General features: G+C 41.9%; 1 protein-coding gene across 5 annotated transcripts in view; it reads left to right on the top strand.

The window, feature by feature from the left end:
* The window catches only part of PPP2R5C (protein phosphatase 2 regulatory subunit B'gamma), a 289,245-nt gene that overhangs the window by 123,030 nt on the left and 141,052 nt on the right, over positions 1 to 25,163 (top strand). For all 5 annotated transcript variants that reach the window (XM_030215541.1, XM_030215540.1, XM_030215539.1 and 2 more), the window contains 3 exons: positions 7,774 to 7,866; positions 7,962 to 8,092; positions 17,254 to 17,313. In XM_030215541.1, coding sequence (XP_030071401.1) covers positions 7,774 to 7,866; positions 7,962 to 8,092; positions 17,254 to 17,313 — 284 coding nt within the window. The remainder of the gene's footprint in view (positions 1 to 7,773; positions 7,867 to 7,961; positions 8,093 to 17,253; positions 17,314 to 25,163) is intronic.

Here is a 25,163-nt window from a genome sequence, read left to right as displayed (position 1 = left end):
CCTGTGCATTTTTTTTCTATTTTAGGTTTATTGAGAGCAAGAGAGGAACACACTCTGAGAAGTCTGTTACCGTATAGTTGATGTGTCTTGTTTGTGTATGCTTATAATGTTTTCAATATAATCAATTCTTAATCAACAAACTTGCTTACCAATGTGTTTTTCATTGCTCATATTTCTCAGGTCAAGATGGTCAAACCAATACTGTTCCAGGTTAGAATGTACAGCCCTAAGGACCCTGTCATCAGGATGTCATGCCACAGTATGTGGATGACAGCTTGAGCCTGTCCTTTCCTTGCAGAAGGAACTAGACCGATAACTCACACCAGAGAATAATTCTGGTGTATGCTTTTAATGCAGGCAGTAGGTTTCTAATTTTTTTTGCTTTTGAGACTTACATGGCTATATGTATTTCTCTTAAATCTGAAATAAATGCACATGCTAGCTCTTGTGCACAGTCACGTATGAACATGGTTACTCTGACCATTTGGTGCCTATGAGCCCTGACACTTGGCATACACTGACTCCATTATATGCAAATCTCTTTCATGCATATTCATTGTGGATATCCTGAAAACGTGACTGGTAAGGGGTACTCCAGGTCCAACATGAGAAACACTGGTCTAAGGTACCACGTATCCATTTGTTTGCTATCTGATGCTCAGATACCTGTTCCCATGGAAATCTGTTTTGATATCAGTTAATTGTTAGCCATGGACTTGGAAATAAATTCATGAAGATATTCTACATGGAATTTTTGTTTTGAAAGCCTATATGTTTATATAGCACTAAACTGCGGCACAGGAAGAATTTTATGTAATAGTCAGATTGGTGAGATTTTTTTCTTACATTTTGGGGCTTTTGTTCTTTCCAACCCAGTGGGTATTCAAAAAGGAATAATGCATAAGAAGTTGAAAATGTGTCTGTCTGGACAAAATAACCTCTGAAATTTAACAGAACAGGACCAAATTTGGCATGGAGGAAAAACTGGTGAAGACAAATAGAATTCAAAAATGGGCAAGATCAGTCAGGCAGTTCCAGAGAAATAAGCTTAGAAGAACATAAGTGTTTTGCCATACTGGGATAGACCGAAGGTCCATCAAAGCCCAGCATCCTGTTTCCATCAGTGGTCAATCCAGGTTTTTAATACCTGGCAAGATCCCAAAACAGTACAATATATTTTATGCTGCTGATCCTAGAAATAAACAGTAGATTTTCCCCAAGTCCATCTTAATAATGGCTTATGGACCTCTTTTAGGCAGCTATTCAAACCTTTTTTTTAAACCCCGCTAAGCTAACTGCTTTTATCACATTCTGTGGCAACGAGTTCCAGAGTTTAATTACACGTTGAGTGAAGAAATAGTTCTCTGCATTCATTCTACGTTCCTTCCTTAGATGGTGTCAGAGTTCCATCTTAATCATCCTACCAACATTTTTCCCCAAAGCTTCATATCCATCCTGGCGAAATTGCACTGCACACCTTGGACTGCAAGCAAGCCTTAGTCTTCTATCTGAAGCGGACTAAAGTCCAGAAACAGTCCACCCAACTTTATTTATTTTGATCCAGACAGGATGGGGATAGCCATTGATAAACACACTTTATCCAGTTGGCTAGCAGACTGCAGTTCTTTCATTTTATGCCCAGGCTATGCTGACCTTGGAGGGTCATATCACAGCTCACAATACCAGAGCCATGGCTGCATTTGCAGTCCACTTGGTCTGCCTCCATTGAAGAGATTTGCAGAGCTGCAATTTGGTCTTCAGTTTACACATTCACATATCATTACTTTCTTGAGCAGAATAACTGATGTGACAGCTGGTTTGATCAGACAGTTCTGCAGAATTTGTTTGGCATCTAAAATACAACTCCACCTTTCTAGGTCTTTTCTTCTTTGTTCCAGACTGCACCTTCACAACAGGCCTGTTTAATTTGATAGTGTTTGTTGGTTGGCCTTTTTGTTTTCGGTGAGCCTGGTAGCTAGGGATTCCCATGTGTCATCAGAGAAAGTTAAGTTACTTTCCTGTAGCAGTTGTTCTCCGAGGACAGCAGGATAAGTATTCTCACATATCCTCTCTTCTCCTCTAGGAGTTGCATTCTTTATACTTTTTATCCAACTGTGGGTCCCGTGTGACTCCGAAGGCACTCATACATGTGCCATGGGGTCCTGCCAAAGGCTTCTAAAAGTTATAGAATGCTGGGCAGCATCTGTACCAGGGCTCCCATCAGTGACATCACCCACATGTGAGAATTCACAACCTGTTCGTGAACACTAGCACAAGTGAGTAACTTCGCTTTGAGTATTATGAAATAAAACATGCTTCTGTTTAAAAAAAAAAAAGCAAACAAAAACAAGATTTGTAGGTAAACTGAACTACCTTGGTAGCCAAAGAACAACATCCTTTCTAATAGACATGGTATAAACGTCCAGACTATCTGTGGACATTAATGATGTCTCAAGTTGCTCTATTGTCCTAGTCTCACTCTTAACAAATGGAACATAATAAACGCACACCACAGGAGGGCAAAGCAGCTGGAGCCATTGCCAAAATCTCTATCATGTATTCATTTAATACTTCTCTCAGTGAAATATGTGCCTCTGTTGGAAAAGTAATAAATGGAAGATTTCTAATCACATTTTCTAATGCCTCCAGTTTCCTATGGAGATACAGATTCTTCAACAAAAGTATTTTCATTTTTCTCCAGTTGTTGTAAACCTGCAGTCTAGTCTCCCACTACAAGCAGAAGTTTTCTGGTTGTGTTGATGCTGTAGCCATCAATTTAGCAGTTTGATCTCCCAAACTGAGATTTTTGATGGCCAACAAAAGTGTCTCCAAAGTCACCAAATAGCATTTTATTTATTTATGCTTTTAATACATTATTCAAGGAGAAAACCTTGTTTGGAAATACAGGTTGAAACAAATTATAATAATATTTCAAAACATCCTCTTATGACCTTTTAAGCACTATATAAAGAAAATCTACAGTTAATGTTTTGTCATTACCATAACAATCACATTACCTTCCTTAGACCCCAAATTGGGAGAGAGAGAGAAAAAGAATTAGAGGGATTCCAGCTTTAAACAATCAAATATGAATAGGCTGACTTATCCAGGTTACATTTCATTTCACTCGTTTCAATTCTATAAATTCTTTTAGATGTTCCGGCGAAAAGAACATATATTTAGTTAGACCGTGTTTCACTACACATTTGCATGGGTATGCTAAGAAAAAGGAAGCACCTATATCTATTGTATTTTGTTTTAAGGCAAGAAATAACTTCCTTTTTTGCTGTGTTGACTTTGTGACATCTGAGTAGATCCACACCTTGGAACCATAAAATAAAGCTTTAGAATTTTTAGAGTCTTAGGGTATTATTGTAGTCCTGTTCAAATACCATTGATACAATCGTAGTTCTATTCAGTATAACTTGAGATGATTGCTCCAGAATATCTGAAATATTCTGTAAGTACAAAGAGTCTTTTTCCGGACCTTGCGCTCCAGTTCTAACAGGAATATGATAAATCTTATTTAGCGGGGGCATTGCCTCTGCAGGAATTTTCAGTATTTCAGTCATATATTTCTAGAAAGTTTCTTTCAGAGTTACCCCCGCTAATATTGGAAAATTCAAAAATCGGAGGTTTAGGCGCCGGTTATAATTTTCAATTTGTTCTATTTTTCGTCTAATATCAGTGGTATCTTTAATAACCACATTTTTAAAGGAATTCAAAGTTTCCACCTCCTTTTGTATATCATGAACTTGAGTTGTTAAGTCACTTCTTACAGAATCTACAGTATTTTTCAACTCTTCAAACTTAGTATTTAAATTAAGAACATCACCTGACGTCTGTATTAGTGTAGCTGTAATCCGGTCTAACATCACCTTTAGGGTTTGTAGAGTCACCTCCGAGGTTTGCACTACAGGGGACAAACTTCCTGCTGTGTCCCGAATCACCGATTGCGTGCCTGGGTCCTCACCAGTCTTCCCCGTTGACACGTCTTCCTTGGCCGTGGAGTTTCCCGCCAGGGACACTCTCGACGCCGGGCTTGGAGGGATCAACAAAGTGGATGGTGGAGACAGGGAGACTTCCTCTTCCAGCGGGGAATCCGCTCCTTCAGATCCCTCCACAATGGGATCCTCTCCCCGTAGAAGCCTGGATACACCCGGAAAGAAACGATCCAACGACGCTTGTGCAGGTGAGGAGGTTGAGGAAGGTGGAGGCACTACTCTCAACACTCCTTTACGTTTAGTATGTGGCATTTTCAATGAAGAATAGGTAATTCTGCTCAAAGACGCCAGGAGCGCTTCAAAAACCGTCAGGTGCGGCAGCCATCTTGTTTTCTCTCTGAATATATATATATATATATATACAGTGGGGGAAATAAGTATTTGATCCCTTGCTGATTTTGTAAGTTTGCCCACTGACAAAGACATGAGCAGCCCATAATTGAAGGGTAGGTTATTGGTAACAGTGAGAGATAGCACATCACAAATTAAATCCGGAAAATCACATTGTGGAAAGTATATGAATTTATTTGCATTCTGCAGAGGGAAATAAGTATTTGATCCCCCACCAACCAGTAAGAGATCTGGCCCCTACAGACCAGGTAGATGCTCCAAATCAACTCGTTACCTGCATGACAGACAGCTGTCGGCAATGGTCACCTGTATGAAAGACACCTGTCCACAGACTCAGTGAATCAGTCAGACTCTAACCTCTACAAAATGGCCAAGAGCAAGGAGCTGTCTAAGGATGTCAGGGACAAGATCATACACCTGCACAAGGCTGGAATGGGCTACAAAACCATCAGTAAGACGCTGGGCGAGAAGGAGACAACTGTTGGTGCCATAGTAAGAAAATGGAAGAAGTACAAAATGACTGTCAATCGACAAAGATCTGGGGCTCCACGCAAAATCTCACCTCGTGGGGTATCCTTGATCATGAGGAAGGTTAGAAATCAGCTTACAACTACAAGGGGGAAACTTGTCAATGATCTCAAGGCAGCTGGGACCACTGTCACCACGAAAACCATTGGTAACACATTACGACATAACGGATTGCAATCCTGCAGTGCCCGCAAGGTCCCCCTGCTCCGGAAGGCACATGTGACGGCCCGTCTGAAGTTTGCCAGTGAACACCTGGATGATGCCGAGAGTGATTGGGAGAAGGTGCTGTGGTCAGATGAGACAAAAATTGAGCTCTTTGGCATGAACTCAACTCGCCGTGTTTGGAGGAAGAGAAATGCTGCCTATGACCCAAAGAACACCGTCCCCACTGTCAAGCATGGAGGCGGAAATGTTATGTTTTGGGGGGGTTTCTCTGCTAAGGGCACAGGACTACTTCACCGCATCAATGGGAGAATGGATGGGGCCATGTACCGTACAATTCTGAGTGACAACCTCCTTCCCTCCGCCAGGGCCTTAAAAATGGGTCGTGGCTGGGTCTTCCAGCACGACAATGACCCAAAACATACAGCCAAGGCAACAAAGGAGTGGCTCAGGAAGAAGCACATTAGGGTCATGGAGTGGCCTAGCCAGTCACCAGACCTTAATCCCATTGAAAACTTATGGAGGGAGCTGAAGCTGCGAGTTGCCAAGCGACAGCCCAGAACTCTTAATGATTTAGAGATGATCTGCAAAGAGGAGTGGACCAAAATTCCTCCTGACATGTGTGCAAACCTCATCATCAACTACAGAAGATGTCTGACCGCTGTGCTTGCCAACAAGGGTTTTGCCACCAAGTATTAGGTCTTGTTTGCCAGAGGGATCAAATACTTATTTCCCTCTGCAGAATGCAAATAAATTCATATACTTTCCACAATGTGATTTTCCGGATTTAATTTGTGATGTGCTATCTCTCACTGTTACCAATAACCTACCCTTCAATTATGGGCTGCTCATGTCTTTGTCAGTGGGCAAACTTACAAAATCAGCAAGGGATCAAATACTTATTTCCCCCACTGTATATATATATATATATATATATATATATATATATAGCATGTTTTTTAAAGATGAAACTTGGCTGTATTTTATATTTACGTTGGAAAAAGAAGAGAAAGTGTCTAATGGCTCACCTGAAGTCAGAGCTTCTAGTAAAGGTGAAATTGAAGAGACAGCTCCCAAGGCCACTAGGTCTCCCACAACAAGCTCAGCCCTGACATAATCCAAGAGAAGCGATGTTTGCTCCACCTGAGACAGAACTGATTCCAAAGCAACAGAGTCAGAGGGACATCTTTGGGGCTTAGAGTGATCTCTGCAGCCTGGGGAGATGTCGGACCTCTTTCCACGGACAGTTCTCCTAGTGGCTGATCCTCCAAAGCCAAGCATACACCAGGAATCCAGCATACAAAAGAATCAGTCTGGTCTTTGGGGAGATTAAGGGTACTGTAGAGCCCACACCTGGACATGATTTTCCCCTCCTCTTGCCCGTTCTGAAACTAGGAAAAGGTGGAGAGCATCACCACACTAGGTGGCTGCCGTTTTACTTCACCACATGATGGTATTTTTTAAAACTCTGTATATTTATTCTTCTAAACCCTTTACAACATGTCATATTAAATTCATTATACAGACCACAGTTAACATTCTCTTTCCATCCCTTTCTCATAACCCATCTCCTCCCTTCCCTCCCACTGTGAGACTTCCATGATAATACTTTTAAGCAATTTCTCATGAAGGATCTGGGTGTGCCCCAGGCAATACTCAAGCACAGTTAAGGAAGGCTTTAAGAAAATTTCAGTCTTTACCTTTTGAATAAATACCCCAGAGTTTTTTTTCAGCAGCTCTTTGTTGGACATGGTTGACGTTTGCTTCAAATTCACTTCATACAACAGAAACAGCTTGATCCTTCGTCTAGGTGTATTTGAATTTGCTCAGCTATTGTGATTGGACATGGGTGGGCTTTAGACAGCGGAATGTTAAAAATGTACAATAATGTAAATATTTTTACAATGCATCCACTGTATATAGTTTAGTGAATATGTTTTTGTGTCCATGTTTCTCAGTGAAGTGGGACACATGAACGGCGTATATTTAGTGGCTTCTCCTCTTGATTTGCTCTGAATCTCTGTTTTAGGCAGTGATAAATATGTTTTGGGATTGAATCTCTTCTAAACTTCAGAGTTTGATGACTGCTATTAGTGTTTTCAGCAGTGCACTCTGGGGAGTAAGATGATACTGGGTGAATTGAGCCTTGTATTTTTAATGTCACTGTTTGAATTTTTTTATACCATCTCTGCTCCTAGACTTCTGGTTCATCATAATGGTATCCAATCTTTTGCATTTTTATATATTTCTGCTGCCTAATTTATCTACCTCCTACATGAAATGCTTGCAGACTGTTTAGTACTCATTTTCCCATCCTATTTTAAATGTTTTCTCTCTTTTTACAGTAACACTCTTACATTACATTTGTTCATATATTCCACAGTTACCCATTTAGGTTTTATGTGGATTACATCTGAAGAGATCCAGGAATTTATGGAGAATAGCATTCATTTAAAAAAAACCCCAATAAAAATATAATAGTACAAAGGACAGTTAACGTTCATACAACCAATGGAGAATCACTTGTTTATCTCATGCAAAAACCTTGCCCCACTCACTAAAAAAACCTGTCATAACTGCCACTAGTCGAGCAATCAGTTGAGCCCTGCATTTTGGATTGGCAGAGTAGCCTGTAAGGAGTTTTGAAGTTTTGCCTCTCTCCACTAATATTTGTGTACGTGGTAAATATATGAAGAAATTAACTGGTTTTTGTATGGTTTTATTTCAGCTTGTTTATGAATTCTTCTTAAGATTTTTAGAATCTCCAGATTTCCAACCTAATGTAGCCAAGAAATATATTGATCAAAAGTTTGTCTTGCAGGTAAGGATGTGTATGTGTCTGGTCATAATTTGTCTAGTGAAGTTTGTACTTTTCTGTTGGTCTTTTAAACTTAAGTATATTTCTGTTTTCCACAGCTTTTAGAGCTCTTTGACAGCGAAGATCCTCGAGAGAGAGATTTTCTTAAAACTACCCTTCACAGAATCTATGGAAAATTTTTAGGCCTACGAGCTTACATCAGGAAACAAATAAATAATATATTTTATAGGTATGTCAGTATTCTTTGTTTTGGATTCTGTTCGGCCAAGTGAAAATAGATAGTACAAGCAACTTGAAGTAAAACTTGATTGTTGCAGACATTGCCATATTGAATTCTGTTTTTGTTGCACCATGTTTTAAGCTCACCTCATTTGTTTGCAGAAAAAAAAGCAATAGAGAATGATAGACTATGCTAAGCAGTGGATTTTTTTAAACTGTCTTTAAAAAGTTGGCTCAGTATGGTGCAATAGACTTGGTTTTATGTATGCCTTTTGCCTAATCTTTTCTCACATTTGTCTGCCTACATTGAAATTCTACCTGTTTCTCATATTTGTCTGCCTGCATATGAAGTTCTACCCTGTCTGAGATTTTTGATGATTCTGTCTCCTCAGGGTCTAGTCTTTCTTTGGCTTACTAGATCTTTTAGTTTGTTCCCAGTGTTTGGTTTCCTCTGCTATTGGTTTGACATACGGGTGAAGGAAACAAATGGCAGCTAAGCCACGTTGGATCACGAGCAGGAGTAGGCAACCTTGATCCTTGAGGGCTGCAATCCAGTTGGGTTTTTAGGATTTCTATAATGAATATACATAGTATCTATTTGCGTACAGTGGAGGCAGTGCATGCAAATAGATCTTGTGTATATTCATTGGAAAAATCCTGGAACTCCAACTACGTTGTGGCCCTCAAGGACCGAGGTTGCCCACCCCTGATCAAGAAGGAAATAAAAATTAATCCCAATCAAAACAATTGAGACTCCTAGCGCACCTTCGGTTTTTTATCCACTGCTAACTTTGAAGAAGAGATTGGAGTGTGTTTCCGTGGGTTCACTTTGCACCTGAGGAAGGTGTTTCTAAAACAGGGTTCTCTGTCGGACATTCTACTTCAGCGGAGAGTTCAGATAAGTAGTCACCTCTGCTGTTTTTGATTGTTCTTCGGTGCTGCCCATGTGATCTATTATAATTTGAGCAGTTGGATTATTATACTCTAAATAGCTAAATAAACTTATTTCAGAGAGTCTAGTATCCTTATTGGGGTGGTATTCATAAAGAATAAGTAAAAAGCACAAAAGTTTGATTTGTTTTTGGCACATTACCACTTTACAAAGGAAGGATGGTGATGTATAGAGCATTCATGTGAGCTGTATTTGATAGCGTGGTTCATTAAAAATTGGCTGTGCTGCGAGGGCAGCCTATACTGAACTCTCCCTTTTCACGATTAATTTCCCATACTTTTACAAGAAAGCATTGAAGGTACGCTAGGAATATCAATTGTTTTGATTGTGGTTGGTTTCTGTTTCCTTTTTGCCTAGTATTTTACCTCTCCCTTGTGGAGTTCTTTTCTGTTGTCACCTCTGATCAAGAGCATTAAATTTAATTATTGTTAATTTTTATATGTCTGCATGGTTTAAAATAATGTTATTGTAAACTGCCATGATCTCTTTGAACCTGGCAATGTAGTAAATTTTAATCTGTAAAAAAAAAAATGATATTAAAAGTCTCCAGTTAAAACTCATGTAAAATATCTGTCATGGCCATGTTAAATAAAAGTAGCCATACTGGGTCAGACCAATGGCCCATCTAGCCCAGTATCTTGTTTATCAAATAGTGGCCAAGCCAGGACACAAGTACCTGGCAGAAACTCAAATCGGGGCAACACTCCATACTACAAATCCCAGGGCAAGCAGTTGCTTCCCATGTCTGTCTCAATAGCAGACTATGGATATTTTCACCAGGAATTTGTCCAAAACCTTTTAAAACCCAGATACGCTAACCGCTGTTACCACATCTTCCAGCAAAGAGTTCCAGAGCTTAACTATTCATTCAGTGAAAAAAATATTTCCTCCTATTTGTTTTAAAAGTATTTCCACGTAACTTCGAGTGTCCCCTAGTCTTGGTACTTTTGGAATGAGTAAAAAAATTTATTTCTACTTGTTCTATATCACTCCGGATTTTGTAGACCTCAATCATATCTCCCCTCATCTGTCTCTTTTCCAAGCTGAAGAGCCCTAACCTCTTCAGCCTTTCCTCATACGAGTGGAGTTCCATCTTTTGACTGTTATATCTGCTTAAAGGGTTAAATAAAATTCTTCATAGGTATATAAATCAAAAGCAGGAAAATATTTATGGTGCAGTTCAGTGTCCCTTTTTATATTTATTTTATACATTTATAAACTGCCCATCATGATATCTAAATAGAATGTAATCAAAATGTACATAATCCGAAAACATATGAATACAAAAGAATGTCAAGATGTAAACAGAAAATAAAATCTAATCTAAAACATAATTAAAGACATCAATCAAACAGAAGTAGCCTAATGGTTAGAGTAGCAGGTTGAGAGACAGGGAGGCAAGGGTTCGTATTCCACTGTGATTCCTTGTGATCTTGGACAAATCACTTAACCCTTCATATTGGGTACAAAGTTAGATTGTAAGCCCTCTGAGGACAGGAAAATACCAGCTGTACCTGATTATAACTCATCTTGAGTTACAACTGAAAAAGGCACAAGCTATGTCTAGAATACCAACCATTACACCAGTGTCTACAGAATGGTGGGATAACAAATTTAATGAAAGGCCTGAGAGAAAATCATCTCTTTTTAGCCATTTTTTAAAAAATGGCTGTATCTGTCATTAGAAAGCAATCTATAAAATTCAAGATGGACAACAACACAGCAGATTAATGGTGGAAAAGTTTATTCACCATGTAAAAACATAAATAATTAAAGCCCGACACAGCCGTGTTTCGCCCTTTCCAAGGGCTGCATCGGGGGCTATAAAAACTGCCAATACATACATAAGAAAACACAGTATAAATAATAAAACTCATATATCATACAGATAAACAGTAAAATCATGTCACAATCTTGATGCCACAAAGCATATGTAAAACAATATATGTAAATAACAACAAATATATAAAACACACACATACAAATAATGTTCAAACATATATGCATATAAAAGGAGGTGAATGTAAAAGTTCACATACCCAAGAGGTGTTTTCCAAAAGTATATCACCTAATGATAAAAACTACAAGTAAAAAGATGCCCAGTTAGTATTCAATAACAAGAACAAAGGTAACAGTACTACCCCTATCTTAAATCTCTTGATTAATAAAATACTGAAGAGTGGGATATCTAAACATGATCAATCTGCCCCAGTAAAACTTCTTCCTTCACAAAGTTTATACCATTAGTAGTGCCGCTGGGCAATAAGCCTGTATAAGATGCCACACTTAACATTTCAATTAATAATTAATGGCATGCTGCATCACTAAAAAAAACTGTGGCTATGAATACATTCTGTCAGATCAGAAGCACAATCTTACCTTCACTTCAAAGCAGCAGCAATTTGTGGTGAATCTGCTTCATCTGTGAAGCTGATGGCTCTAAAAGCTGGCATTGTAGAGATTAGAGTTCACTACTGAATCTAATCATCTAAAAATGTAGCTGAGTAAAGCGAAAATTTGGAACTGAACTGCAGACACTGTCTTTTCTGATCTGCAGTTGCCATTTCTGGCCTCTTTAAAGTATTTTGACAAAGCATTTTCAAGCATTGTGCAGAGTTTAGATCCCTGAGGCAGGCTGTTTTGGCCGAAACATTCGTGTCGGGTCGTGTGAAGACTTCAGTAAACATTTTTGAACATCATGTTTGAGGATCTCTTTAGTCTCCTCTACTGTTGTTTCCTTTCTCTACCTTTTCCATGGTGGTTTTGTTTGTCTGTTTTGCGGTGTTTTATTTTTATATGTACTACAAAGGTTATTGCATTCAACTGAGGGAATCCTCTTAAGTTTTTCCACTGTCAAGGTCCTCAGATTACAGGAAACTAGAAATAAATCTGTCTTGGAAAGGGGCAAGATGGCAGATGGAAGGGGCTAAGCTGGCCAGTTAGACACTGAGAAGGCATGCGAGTGCATCGTTGAAATGCACAGGAATGGTGTGTCCTTGCCGTCTGCAGATGTGCCTCCTTTGAATCTTGTATAGCAATCCATAGTAACTAAATTTTGTTACCCCAGCAATCAGTGTTTTAGGCTGGTAGACACACAAGTTTGATAAGGAAGAGCTTATTCCTATACCTGTTCATATACCTTTGGCGATCTCGTTGAGCCCCGGTCTAAATGAGACTCCCAGACTTAAAAGAGCAGGCAGCCAAGTGTTTCAGGGGCCAGCAGGAGCTACCAGAATGGTTGGTACATTGCCCTGGCAGACGGGGCAATCATTGTTGGCAATGCCCAAATTTCAAAATTTGAAGAACGGGTGCAAGGTTTGTCAGAAGATCTGAGATGACCAGATTATATGGACATATGTCTTATGTACTAGACTTCTACAAATCTAAATTTTATAACCGCCTTTTTAGCAATATGTAAGCCACATTGAACCTGCCAAACAGTGGGATACAAATACAATAAATAAATAAATAAATATGGGAGATGTGAAGGTGTGTGATCTCATTACTTTGAAAGAGATGTGGATGGCAATTGGTTCATTGGAGAAGTCTTTGCTGAGTAAAATTTAAGTACTGGAAAGCTCTGTTTCTTTGCAAACACGAGTAGGAAGAGAGACTTAGAATAGCATTTTAAAAAGGTCATCCAACTCGGTATGTTAAAAAGCAGGATGGCAAATGGTATGCAAAATCGAAGGTGGAGATTCAGACAAACAGACTGGAAGAAGGAACGGTCTATTGATGATTTTTTTTTTTAGGTTTCTATGACAGAGAGAGTGGCCTAGTGGTTAGGGTGGTGGACTTTGGTCCTGGGGAACTGAGGAACTGAGTTTGATTCCCACTTCAGGCACAGGCAGCTCCTTGTGACTCTGGGCAAGTCACTTAACCCTCCATTGCCCCAGGTACAAATAAGTACCTTTATGCAATATGTAAGCCGCATTGAGCCTGCCATGAGTGGGAAAGCGCAGGGTACAAATGTAACAAAAAAAAAAATACAATTCCCGACATGGCCATGTTTCGCCCTTACCATGGGCTGCATCGGGGCGAATAAAACCAAAATGGTGTATGTGCATTATTTCTTTATACCTTAGTGGTGAGTCCTGTAGATACAGTCTAAATGCTGTTTTTCAGACATCTAGAACATGAATAGAACTTCTAAAATAAAGGACTTAAGGATATGGAGCAGTCTGTTAAAGAATTAAAAACTGTCCAGGGGGCTATGATTAATGATACGGTTATAAAGAATAAGTTGGAGGTATTAGAAGACTGTGTAGGGCATTTAAATCTTTACTTCTGAACTTTCCTAAATTTCCATTGTGGTCAGGGCTGGTGTTTAGCCCCTCCCAGTTCATTCCAGGATGCACTGGGCAGGGGCTGGGTGCAGCCATTTTGAAAAGGCCGGTCCCTCCAGCACATTTGAGGTATGGTGGGGGGTGTGGGGGTCACTAAGACCACCAGGGAGTGATGGTTACAGTGAAGGGGGGGGGGGGGGGGGTTCAGAAGGTGGTTCACTAGACCACAGGGTTTTTTGCTTGGGGGTCTAGTAGGGAATGAGGAGGTCGGGCTGATGGTCCACTGGACCAACAGGGAATGTTAAAAAAAATCTGGAGGGGGGGGGGGGGGGTCGGGAGGCAGGGCACTAGATCACCAGGGAGTTTTTTGAGTTGCTCCAGGGGATGGGGGAGGCTCGAGAGGGGGGGGTCTGCTAGACTCCCCCTCCCCCTGGTGCAACTCAAAAAAACTTGTGGGCAAGCTATCAAATGTATTGTACAACTTCGAATTGCAAACAGTGACCGATGCACAAAGGGGGATCCATGCATCTCATTTGCATGTGATCCCCTTTGTGCATTGGGTGCCATTTACAACTCTAAATTTTCCGACAGCACCAGTATTTAACGGGTGCTTTTCTGCATTGGGCCCTCAGGCTTTTAGAGTGGTGAGAATAGGAGAACCTGGGAATTTTAATTCAATAGAATTCCTAGAGAGTTCAGATGAAGTAGAATCTAAAGCTACTATTTATCACTGCTTTTGCCTTAGAACATGAGAGCGCATGAGTTCTAAGGTTTGCATTTATGTTATTAAAATCTGATGTTTTCTGGCCAAAAAAAATGTTTTTTTACTGACCTATCCAGGCCTATACAAGTGAAGCTTATAAGCCAAAAAGGCTTTCCTTCTCAAGTGATAGCCCTGGGAGGAAACTTTTTCCTGTAGTTTTCATGTAAATATATTATAAAACCTTTTGTATGTATGGACCCAAATCATGTCAAGAATTTTCTAGAAGCTAGATCTCTCCTGTACCAATTGTTACATCTTCCCCTGTGTTAGTAGATGGTGCCACTTAAATATTTTGTCTTGTGAACTTTTTGCCCTTCATCCCGTTTCCTAGAAATGTGGTTTAATTATACACTTCTTTCATTATATATTTCTTTGCATTTGATTCTTTTGATTTGTTTGGAATCAAGAGCATTTTGTGTACTCAGGTTTCTGAACTGAGAAGTTTATCTTCTTGTAAGGATTTCAGGTATGCCTTGAAGGCATGGCTGTTTCAAGAACTTTTATCTAATTAAGGGGTCCTTTTACTAAGCTGCATTAGGTGCTAATTTGTGCCTAAGGCAAGACATGAAATACTGTGGGATGTGCTCAAGTGACCTGCAGTAACTTGGAAATCTGTGCATGCTACCTGCACTAAATGTTTCTAATGTTTTTTTAGGAGGTGTGTTGGGCAGAGAGTTGGCACATCTATACTACCGCGTGCTAACTGGTTAGCACACGGATACAGCTGGAGCCCTTGCCACCTACAAAATGGGTGGCGGTAAGTGCTCACACAGTAATTTTAAACCATTACCACATGGCCATTCATTTAAAAACAGGAAACAAAACCCCCTGTTTTACAGCTGTAGTAAAAATGGCCTTTATCAATCATAAATTGGAAGGTGGTGAAGTATTTTTAAATTTTCAAAACATAATAAATATCATAAACTGAATACTCAGCAATTCTTGCACAGCTTCCAAAGATGTTTTATAAAATATTTGCACAAAACACAGAGGAAAAAGCCTCAGCAGACCCCAGCTATTTTATGTTATTACAGCCAACCTGAGTTCAGTGTCTGTCATCGACATAAAAAACCTCTTTTGCATTATTTATTTTCTATTATTTGATAAATCAAAAAATGTAGTAAGCTCTCCTGCACATTCTTTCAGAACATCATACTTGTAAGTTTAATGACACCACATAAGTCTGACGGTGGCCAGCGTTTTGTATCTTCTTCAGGGATTTGCGGTAGTGAATGGGCAGGAGCACATTTTGTGTAAGGCAAACATATCCTTATAATCTAAAAAGTGCAAATCTATTAAAAAAAGTAAAACAGATTAGCATACGTCAAAAACTTAGGGAGCTGTTGTTTACTGAAATGCTCTCACTAGCAAAACACAGCGTACTACCGCTTCCCTACATTTCTAACAACTCTTATAATTGTGACGTAAAGATACCCAATTACCAATCATTTCAAAGGGAGGCAAAATTTCAAACAGCTTTCAGTCAAAAGACGTGTTGCCATTCTATCTTCACATTTAAACCATTGGGTTCTAAGGGTTTCAGTTTAAAGATCCAAAGCTGTTCGGCTTGCAGCAACTGACATCTCTGATTCCCTCCCCTATTTTTCGGTAATATCTGTTCTAACACAATACTCTTTAAAGACGCAAAGCTGTGTTTAAATTGTGTACAGTGTACAGCTAAAGGTGATGTCTCTTTACATGTCTGAATAGTGCATTTATGCTCTGTTAACCTCAATTTCAGAGCTCTTGATGTTCGCCCAACATACAGTTTTTGACATGGATAGCAAATACAGTATACAACATAAGAGGACAGACGGGTAGTATTACAGTAATTCTCAGTTGAAAATCTTTTCCATCCAGCGGATTAATAAATTGGATTGCTCAAACATATTGAAACATACAGAGCATTTTGTACATGCTCTGTGTCCTTATGGAGGATCAATTGTTCTCATCATATCAGAAAATTCAGATGGACATAATTAGGTGTTAATTAAGGTGTGAGGAAGTAGATTATTTGGAAAGGTTACTGAGTGCCAGATGCACTAAATTTAACAAGCCCTCAACAAGCCATTAACGAGCAAGTAGTAAACCCTGGCATGTACTAAACACTTTTTTCCGACAACAGTAGCAGCTAAAGAAAACGGAATGCAGATGAGCAAATTGTGTAGAAACCCTATTGTAATGAGATGCACTAACCTTTTCCGATTGCTTTAACGCTGGAAAATCTAACGAGAGGTCTGTACCTCTTGGGGCTGTGCGGGATTGGAAAAATTATTAAAATGTGAAAAAAAAATCGGGGGGGGGGGGGGGGGGGGGTCTAAAACGGCCAAGTGCTCATCATGGACGGCCATTATGGCCGTTCTACACCCGAAAAACCGCCAAAGTGCTCGTCACTTAATTGATGTTCAATAAAGACTTCATACAACTTAAAATAGTGGGGAAAAAATCCAAGTGCTTGTCTTTTTTTTTTTAACAAATCTATTAGTGGGATTTGAACCCGCCACCTCTGGATTACAAGACCACTGCTCTAACCACTTGGCCACAACTGTACTTACTTGGATGTCCCTCCCTTACTTCCAGGTCTCTGAGCTGAGTAAAGCACGGCCAAAAAGGACGTTTTTATTATTGCGGGGGGGGGGGGGGGGGGGGGCGGGGTGCCCAAAATGGACATTTTTTTTTTTTTTTTTTTTTAGTGAAGCTTTATTTAAAAAAAATCAAACAGGCTGGTATAAGGGGTGTGGCTATCATAGGGGTGGAGCCATATGTGGTGACCCCGCCCATAATGAGTACCGGCGCCTTTTTTTCTACAAAAAAAGCACTGATAACACCTCTAGCAAGCCAGTGATCAAAGGCCCTGTCAGAAAATCCTGAGGAAAACCCACATCCTTGCTCAAGTCAGGGACAAGAAAGGTGTAACCTGGGAATTCAGAACTTGAATCCACACCACCTTCTTCCAAACAGCTTGCAATGGAGTATAAAAAAGAGAGCAAGCACAATGAGGTCCCAAATTTATAGAGTTTGCATACACAAAACATTTGTAATCTGTGTACAACTGCACTGTATTTTCTACTGTATTAAAAATATTTTGAAATTTTTATGTACATTAGTTTCAGTATTTAGTTTCAGCATTAGCAATAAAATGTGCTTGAGTTCATATCTGTTTATTTCAGGTTTATTTATGAAACAGAACATCACAATGGTATAGCAGAATTACTGGAAATCTTGGGAAGGTAAGTTACTAAACTTAATTTGCTTTCAGCAGCTTCTTATTCAACATTTCACTGCACAAATTGTATATGAAAAATTTCATTTGTTAAACAAAAATAGTAAAAATAAACCTTTGATTGTGAAACAGGAAATAAGTGTGTGTGGATTCAATGTTAAGTAGCACATAACATAGCTGTTGAAGGTAGAGCCATGAAAAGTATTTCCTCAGGTTAGTTCTGAGTCTGTCTCCTTTCACCTTCATCCTATGCCTCCTCATTCGAGCTTCCTTTCAATTGAGAGACTCGCCTCCTGTGCATTTATGCCGTGTAGATATTTATATGTCTATCATATCCTCCCTCTCCTGCCTTTCTTCTAAAGTATACATATTGAAATCTTTACGTCGCTCTACATGCGCTTTATGACGAAGACGACTGACCATTTTAGTAGTCGCCCTCTGGACCTACTTCTTCCTATTTATATCTTTGAACATACGGTCTCTAGAATTGTACACAATATTCTAAATGAGGTCTCACCAGAGTCTTATACAGGGACATCATCACCTCCTTTTTCCTACTGGCCATTCCTCCTTCTAGGCACCCAAGCAACCTTCTAGCTTTCGCTGTTGCCTTTTCTACCTGTTTGTCCACCTTAAGATCATGCATATGATCACACACCTAACCTGTACCACTCCCTCAGATTTTTGCAGCCCAAAGTTACTGACTGGTGATACAAGGTCTGAGTGCTTTCCGCGTTGTTTCAGCGTTCCCCAGAGTACTGAAAGGTGGTTATGCCTTGTAAGGCCCTGTGGACAAAGAAGCACCACACACAAAGTCTGCATTTCGAAATGGCGGTGCAAGAGGGTCCCTCCTTGGTCAATTTGCCTGTAGAGGCTGTCCAGTTCTTAATCCAGCAGATGTCAGCAGTTTTGGAGGAGAAACTGTCTAAACTTCAAGCCTCTATAGACCAAATTCGAAACTCTTCGGAGAGGCAAGACATGCGTTTGCAGCACACCGAGGATCCCATTTCACGCCAGGAGGATCAATCGGAGACCGCAAGCGCAATAATCGTGGTTCTTGAACAGAAGTGCATGCAGCTAGTGCAGCAAGTTGACGATCAGGAAAACAGAAGCAGGCGCAACAATCTTAGAATCATTGGGATACCTGAATCAGTGAAAGACAAGGATCTGTGGAAACTGGTAGAATATTGGCTGCTGGATCAACTGGGCCTACAGCTTTCAGTTAATGTGTTGCGCGTTGAGAGGGTCCACGGAGGGCATTATGCGTGAGGGAGAGCAGTGGCCGTGACCTGTGTGGGCCTGGATTCTCATCTATGCTGAAAAGGACAAGATATTGCAGGCGTACAGAGGAAAGAAGAATGTGGAATTTGAGGGCCACAAAATATTGCTTTTCCATGTTTACTCAGCACATGTCTCTGACCAAGGAAAGCAGATGGGGTGCCATTGCAAATGCCTCTTTGATAAAGGGGTGCGCTTTGCATTGCTGTATCCAGCTAAAGTACGTGTTTTACATGAAAATAAGACCCTTTATTTTACCAACCCTAAAGATCTAAGCAGCTTTGTGGATAAATTACAAAAATGAAATCAACACCTAAGACTCTGCGAGCAATGTGGCTTGTGGCTCTACTTTGGTGCCTCCTGTATTTTGTCATAATTACTTGAGGATCCAGGGGCCCTAATTTCATCATCTTTTGCACCAGCCGAGAGCGCTGCTGGAGGACCCTGGCATTTTGCTGGATGTTCTTTTTGGGACTGATGACTTTAACATTGCAGCTAACATGTACCCTGCATCATATTTTCCTTGCATGTATATTAACAATGCCATAGGGCAAGTATTCAAGAGAATGTCTTTGGGGTTCTGTTTCGTGGGAGGCTTACCTGTGGTTTTGGGAAGATGGGTGGTGGGAGGACGGGAGGGGGGGGGGGGTTGGTGGCAAGAAAGAATGAATGTTGTGATCTGGTTTGGTTTGTGTGTAGTATTTTTTAAAGATTCTATGCGTGACAGTTGGAAATGGGTAGAGTATGTACTGCCAGCTTCTCTAAGGTGGTGGGGGAAGGGAGGGGATGGGGGAATTGGGGGGGGGGGTACTGTCCTGTTCATTCTTGCTGTGGCCTATTAAGCAACTGAGGTGGGGCATGAATATTCTTGATATAAAGAGGGCAATATATTTGTTGTTTCACCCTATTGATTACATGATTGCCTGGGGGGCTCAGCTGGGATGCTCCCTGAACATATACAAGTTCTTAACTCGCTTGCATGTTCCCCAATTAATGACGATGGCTCATGGCTAACCTTAAAGTTGTATCCTTGAATGTTGATGGTGTGCACTCTCCCATAAAGTGAACCAAGATCCTGCATGCGCTCAAAAGGCAGCATGCTGATATAGCATTGCTGCAAGAAACTCATTTAGGGAAGTCAGAACATCACACATTAAAAAGAGATTGGGTGGGTGACCTTTACTTTGCTGCTTATATTAGGCAAAGGGGAGTGGCCATATTGATAAAGAAGACTGTAGAGTTTGCTATGTATAGACTTTACCAGGATCCAGAGGGTCTTTTTGTGATTGTAGCGGGACTTCTGCAGGGGGTCTCTGCAGCATTTATGCACCTAACAATTACTCCCACAAATTCTTTACGCTCCTGACAGCTCGCTTAATGACCTTTGACAACTGTCCGCTTATCTTGGGGGGGGGAGGTGACTTTAACATTACCAGTAACCCCTTGATAGACTGTCGACCCCCTAAAAGGCCCTGTAAAGACCATGAAGGGCGGGGGGTGAATTTCCTATCCAGAGAATTGGAAGTGATAGATTTCTGGCGACCTCTCCATTTAGATGACTGAGATTACACTTTTTTCTCCCATACCCATGGGGTCCATGCATGCTTAGACTATATTTTTCTGTCCCAGTCTCTGGTCTAAGTGACCAACCGGGTGGGAATAGGGGATCCGGACGTTTCTGACCATGCCTCTGTGTGGGCCAGTTTGAGGTTTGGGAGAGGGTTGGCACCTTTCGCTGGCGCATGAACCCTGCTCTATACCAAGACCGAGATTTCCGTACGTATCTACACCAGGGATGGCTTGATTATGTGGCTGAAAATGACACCCAGCCTGTAGGGCCTAGAACTTACTGTGAAGCGGCTAAGGCAGTGCTCAGTGGTAAAATCATTGCTTATACTGCGTCCTTAACCTAGCGCTGAGAGCAGAGACACCCAGAGGCTCTTTATTCTTGCCCCTTCTGAAACCACACGCAAAGCTTATTTTGAGATTAAGAAACAAATGCAGGTGTTGCTGGATGCCAGGGTACTCTATAATGTCAAACTTTAGAAATACCGACTACACCAGTGGGGTAATAAGACTAGCAAGTAAGTTGCTTGCTTCTCTGGTGAAACAGAGGTCAGCTAAAAACTACATCAGCAGAATAACAGACATAAAAGGGACCTTCCACACAGGAGTGGATGCCATAAAGCGGGAATTTGTTCGGTTTTACTCCTCTCTTTATAGTAATGGTTCATTCTCCGCTGAAGGGTGTGCAGATTTTTTTGCTAAACTGAAACTCCCCTCTGACAACAGATCAGCTGGCGTACCTTAATGTGCCCCTACAGGGGAAGGAAGTGCAACAGATTATTAAGAAATTGAAATTGGCAAAGCGCCGGGTCCAGATGGTCTGGGCACAGAGTTTTACAAAATATTACAGGATTTGCAGGTCCCCTTTTTTGTCTCCATGTGTGGTGACCTGAGGGACTCTCAGCTTATGGGGCCCCTCACTGAATCATGTTTACATATGGTTCTCCCTAAGCCAAGTAAGGACGCAGAGCCTGGTAGGCTCCTACTGACCAATATCTCTGCTCATCCATGATGTCAAGATAATGGCAGCAGTGTTGGTGTCCCTGCTAAACATATTAATCCCTCACCTGGTCCACCGAGACCAAGTGGGTTTTGTCGTGGGCAGGTTCGCCTTCGCCAATGTCCCGAAGGTGAGTCGTATCCTACTTGAGGGGAGCTGGCAGGCGGGGAACGCATTCTTGGCTAGCTTGGACGCAGAGAAGGCCTTCGATAAAGTAGTGTGGGACTATTTGTTCTGGGTGCTGCAGTGTTTTGGTATTCAGGGGGAGTTCCTGGAGTGGATCCGGGTACTTTACATTAACCCCACAGCCCAGATTATTAACGATTCCCTTACTGATGTACTTTCCCTGGGTGGAGGCACTAGGCCTAGTCCCCTATCTCCCCTCTTATTCATCCTCACTCTAGAACCCCTGGCAGCCAGAATTTGGCAGGGCCTAGCCCTGAAGGGGGTTTCCATGGGGGGGGGGGGGGGGGGGGGAGAGTATCGTATAAACTTATTTGCAGACAATATGTTGTTATTGCTAGATAATGCGTCATCGAATATACCACTGGTAATGGCTATTATTCAAGAACCCGACTTGAGGGCTTATAATGTTGCAGCACTTCTGTGCTAGGTACATGAGATTCACTCAGGGGCTAGGTTTTTTTGCCCCTACCTATTTCTGGAACAATTGGTGTGCACCAAATGACCAATTTGTTTTGGAATCCTGGCACCTCTGGAAACTGAGGGAATTGCACGGGAATCCATGTTTGAATGCTTTGAGACGTGCTTGGGTGTGGTGGAGGGAGCATGGAGGGGCACCTAGGGGGTTAAGCCCATGTCTAACCTTGACGGGCAACACTGATTTTCCCGCTAGTTTGGATACATCTGTGTTCAGTCAGTGGAGGGGAAGAGAATGTAGGTATTTGGGGCACTTGAGGCAGTTGAGGGGGAGGGATTTTCCATCTTTCGAACAAGTCAGGCGTGCATGGAAGGTTCCAAACTCACAATTTTTTGCTTACCTTCAGGTCAGAGACTATATTCTGGTCACAGAGCGCCGGCAAAAGGCGCAAGTGATTTTTATGCAACTGGACCAGTTTTTTTTTCTGCAACTCCTTTCATGTCTAAACAAATTGTCACAATGTTACCAGTTGATTCGAGGCACTAGGAAGGCCCCTTATCTGGCACAATTGGCGGGGGTCTGGAGTGTGGATACAGTGAACTCGTCTCAGAGGAATGGCTGGGGGCTGTGTTTGAGAGCTTTCATTCTGTGACATCCCCCCACCCCCCAAAATGCTGCGCTACAAGACATTCAATACAGAATTTTGCATGGAGTGCACATCACCAAACAAAAAGGAAAAGTCATGGGTCTGTGGGAGGATGACACGTGTTAAGTGTAGGGCGCATGTGGGCACATTTTTGCACTCCTTTATGGAGTGCCCCACTCTATTCCCACTATGGTCTGGTGCGTTGGGCACCATCGAGAGCACTTTGCAGTGTTCATTTGACTGGTCGTACTCGGCAGTATTGCTGGGCAGTTCAGCTTCCCTTTAAGAGCAAGGATTGGGAGAGGCGCAGTGTAAGTTCATTCTGTTAGCCACTTTACTAGTTAAAAAATGCATTTTACAGGCCTGGGTAGATACCGCCCCCCCCCCCCCCCCCCCTCTATAGCCACCTGGCACGGCCTTATGCGAGAGATGGCCAGTTGGATACTCACCTCTCAAGTTTTCCATCTCAATAAGGCAACGCCAATATTGGGATTTATGGAGTAAAATATTTTCCTCGCTCTCAACAGGACACCCTGCAGAAGATGATACTTCTCGAAAGTCATCATGGATGGACGGGGGTGGGGGGAGGTCTCGTTTCAAGTAAAAAAAACTGAGATAGAGGCAAATTGACCTTGATCTAGTCACTTGCATAGTTCTTTGTAGGTGTTTCTTACCCCGTAATTTGCATGTATGTTCTTTCTCGCATTTTTGTACTGTGGGGATATGAGCTAAGGTTTTAGAGCTAAGAAAAAAGCAAAAAAAACTAACTTTGTTCAGATGGGAGATTATCTCAAGGTTGTCTGGATGGGAATATCTAGAAGAAGCTGGAAAGCAGTGGGCAAAACTGAAAGGAGCTATTGTAAGGGCAACAAACCTTTTTGTAAAGAAAGTAAATAACAGTAAGAGGAAAAGGAGACCACTATGGTTCTCAAAAGTAGTAACTGAAAAAGTAAGAAGATGTTAGCCTTTATAAACTACAAGAGATCACAGAAATAGGAAGACAGGCAACAATATCTGGAAAAGCTAAGAGAAGCTGGTAGAATAGTTAGGAAAGCAAAAAATGCAAACAGAAGAAAGAATAACCCTTACAGTAAAATGGGGGACAAGATTTTTTTAATTTTTTTTTTTCAAGATATGCTAGTGATAGGAGGAAGTTCAAAAGTGGCATTGTGAGACTCAAAGGTGAATGGGAGGAATATGTAGAAGCTGAAAAAGCTACAATATTTTTGTTCTGTGTTCACAGCTGACGGGCCGGAAGCAGGACCGCAGAACATAAGAATGTAAGAGTAGGTCAGACCAATGGTCCATCAAGCCCTTTATCCTGTTTCCAACAGTGGTCAAGCCAGGTCACAAGTACCTGGCAGAAACCCAAATCATGGCAACATTTCATGCTACAAATCCCAAGGCAAGCAGTTGCTTCTCCAAGTCTATCTCAATAGCAGACTATGGACTTTTCCTCCAGGAACTTGTCCAAACTTTTTTAAAACCCAGATATGCTAACTGCTGTTACTACATCCTCTGGCAAAGAGTTCCAGAGCTTAACTATAAGTTGAGTGAAAAAATGTTTCCTCCAATTCGTTTTAAAAGTATTTCCACGTAACTTTCTTGAGTGCCCCCTCAGGGCCGGTCTTAGGGCGAGGTGACTGCATAGGGCCTCGCACTCAAGGGGCCCCATGCGGCGCACCTGAAGTCGCTCCGCCCCGACCGCCCAAGCTCCAGTTCCCCCGCCCTCTGAATGTTAAAAGTTACCTCATAGTCGACGTCGGGTTACAGGCAGCGGCCGGCAGGTAGCAGCAGTAGTGAAAATCGTGCGAGCTGCTGGGCGGCGCTTCGGGAGACTTCCTTTCCCTCACTCAGCAGGACCAGAGCTGAACGAGAGAAAGGAAGTCTCCTGAAGCACCGCCCATCAGCTTGCACGCTTTTCACTGCTGCTCTCGCACGCTTTTCACTGCTGCTGCTACCTGCCGGCCGCTGTAACCCGACGTCAACGACGAGGTAACTTTTAACATTCAGAGGGCGGGGGGCCTTGGAGCTGGTGGGTGGAAGAGAGAGAGAGAGACAGGCCTTGGAGCGAGGAGGGAGGGGGGCCTTGGAGCTGGGTGGGGGGGGGCCTGGTGGATGGGAGGGAGAGAGAGAGACCGGCCGGCCTTGGAGCTGGGTGGGAGGGGGGCCTTGGAGCTGGGAGGGAGCTGGTGGGAGGGAGGGAGAGAGAGAGAGAGACTGGCCTTGGAGCTGGGAGGGAGGCCTTGGAGCTGGGGAGCCCAGGGGATGGCCTTGAAGCTCAGAGGGAGGGGCGGGCGGCCCTGGAGCTAGGGTGGGAGTGGGGCTAGGATGGGGCCCCATCAGATTGGTCTGCATAGGGCCCCGCACTTGCTAAGACTGGCCCTGTGCCCCCTGGTCTTTGTACTTTTGGAACAAGTAAAAAATCGATTTACTTATACCATACCACTCAGGATTTTGTAAACCTCAATCATATTTCCCCTCATCCATCTCTTTTCCAAGCTGAAGAGCCCCGACCTCTTTAGCCTTTCTTCATATGAGAGGAGTTCCATCCCCTTTGTTTTGGTCACTCTTCTTTGAACCTTTTCTAATTCTGCTATATCTTTTTTGAGCTACTGTGACCAGAACTGAACACAATACTCAAGGTGAGGTCTCACCATGGAACGATACAGAGGTATAGTATTTTCAGTCTTATTCACCATGCCTTTCCTAATAATTCTTAGCATCCTGTTTGCTTTTTTGGCCACTGCCGCACATTGAGCAGAA

Source organism: Microcaecilia unicolor, chromosome 9 (genome assembly GCF_901765095.1).
Source record: "Microcaecilia unicolor chromosome 9, aMicUni1.1, whole genome shotgun sequence".
Taxonomy (NCBI): domain Eukaryota; kingdom Metazoa; phylum Chordata; class Amphibia; order Gymnophiona; family Siphonopidae; genus Microcaecilia; species Microcaecilia unicolor.
The sequence above is the reverse complement of the archived record's forward strand: the minus strand, read 5'-3'. Positions and strand labels throughout refer to the sequence as shown.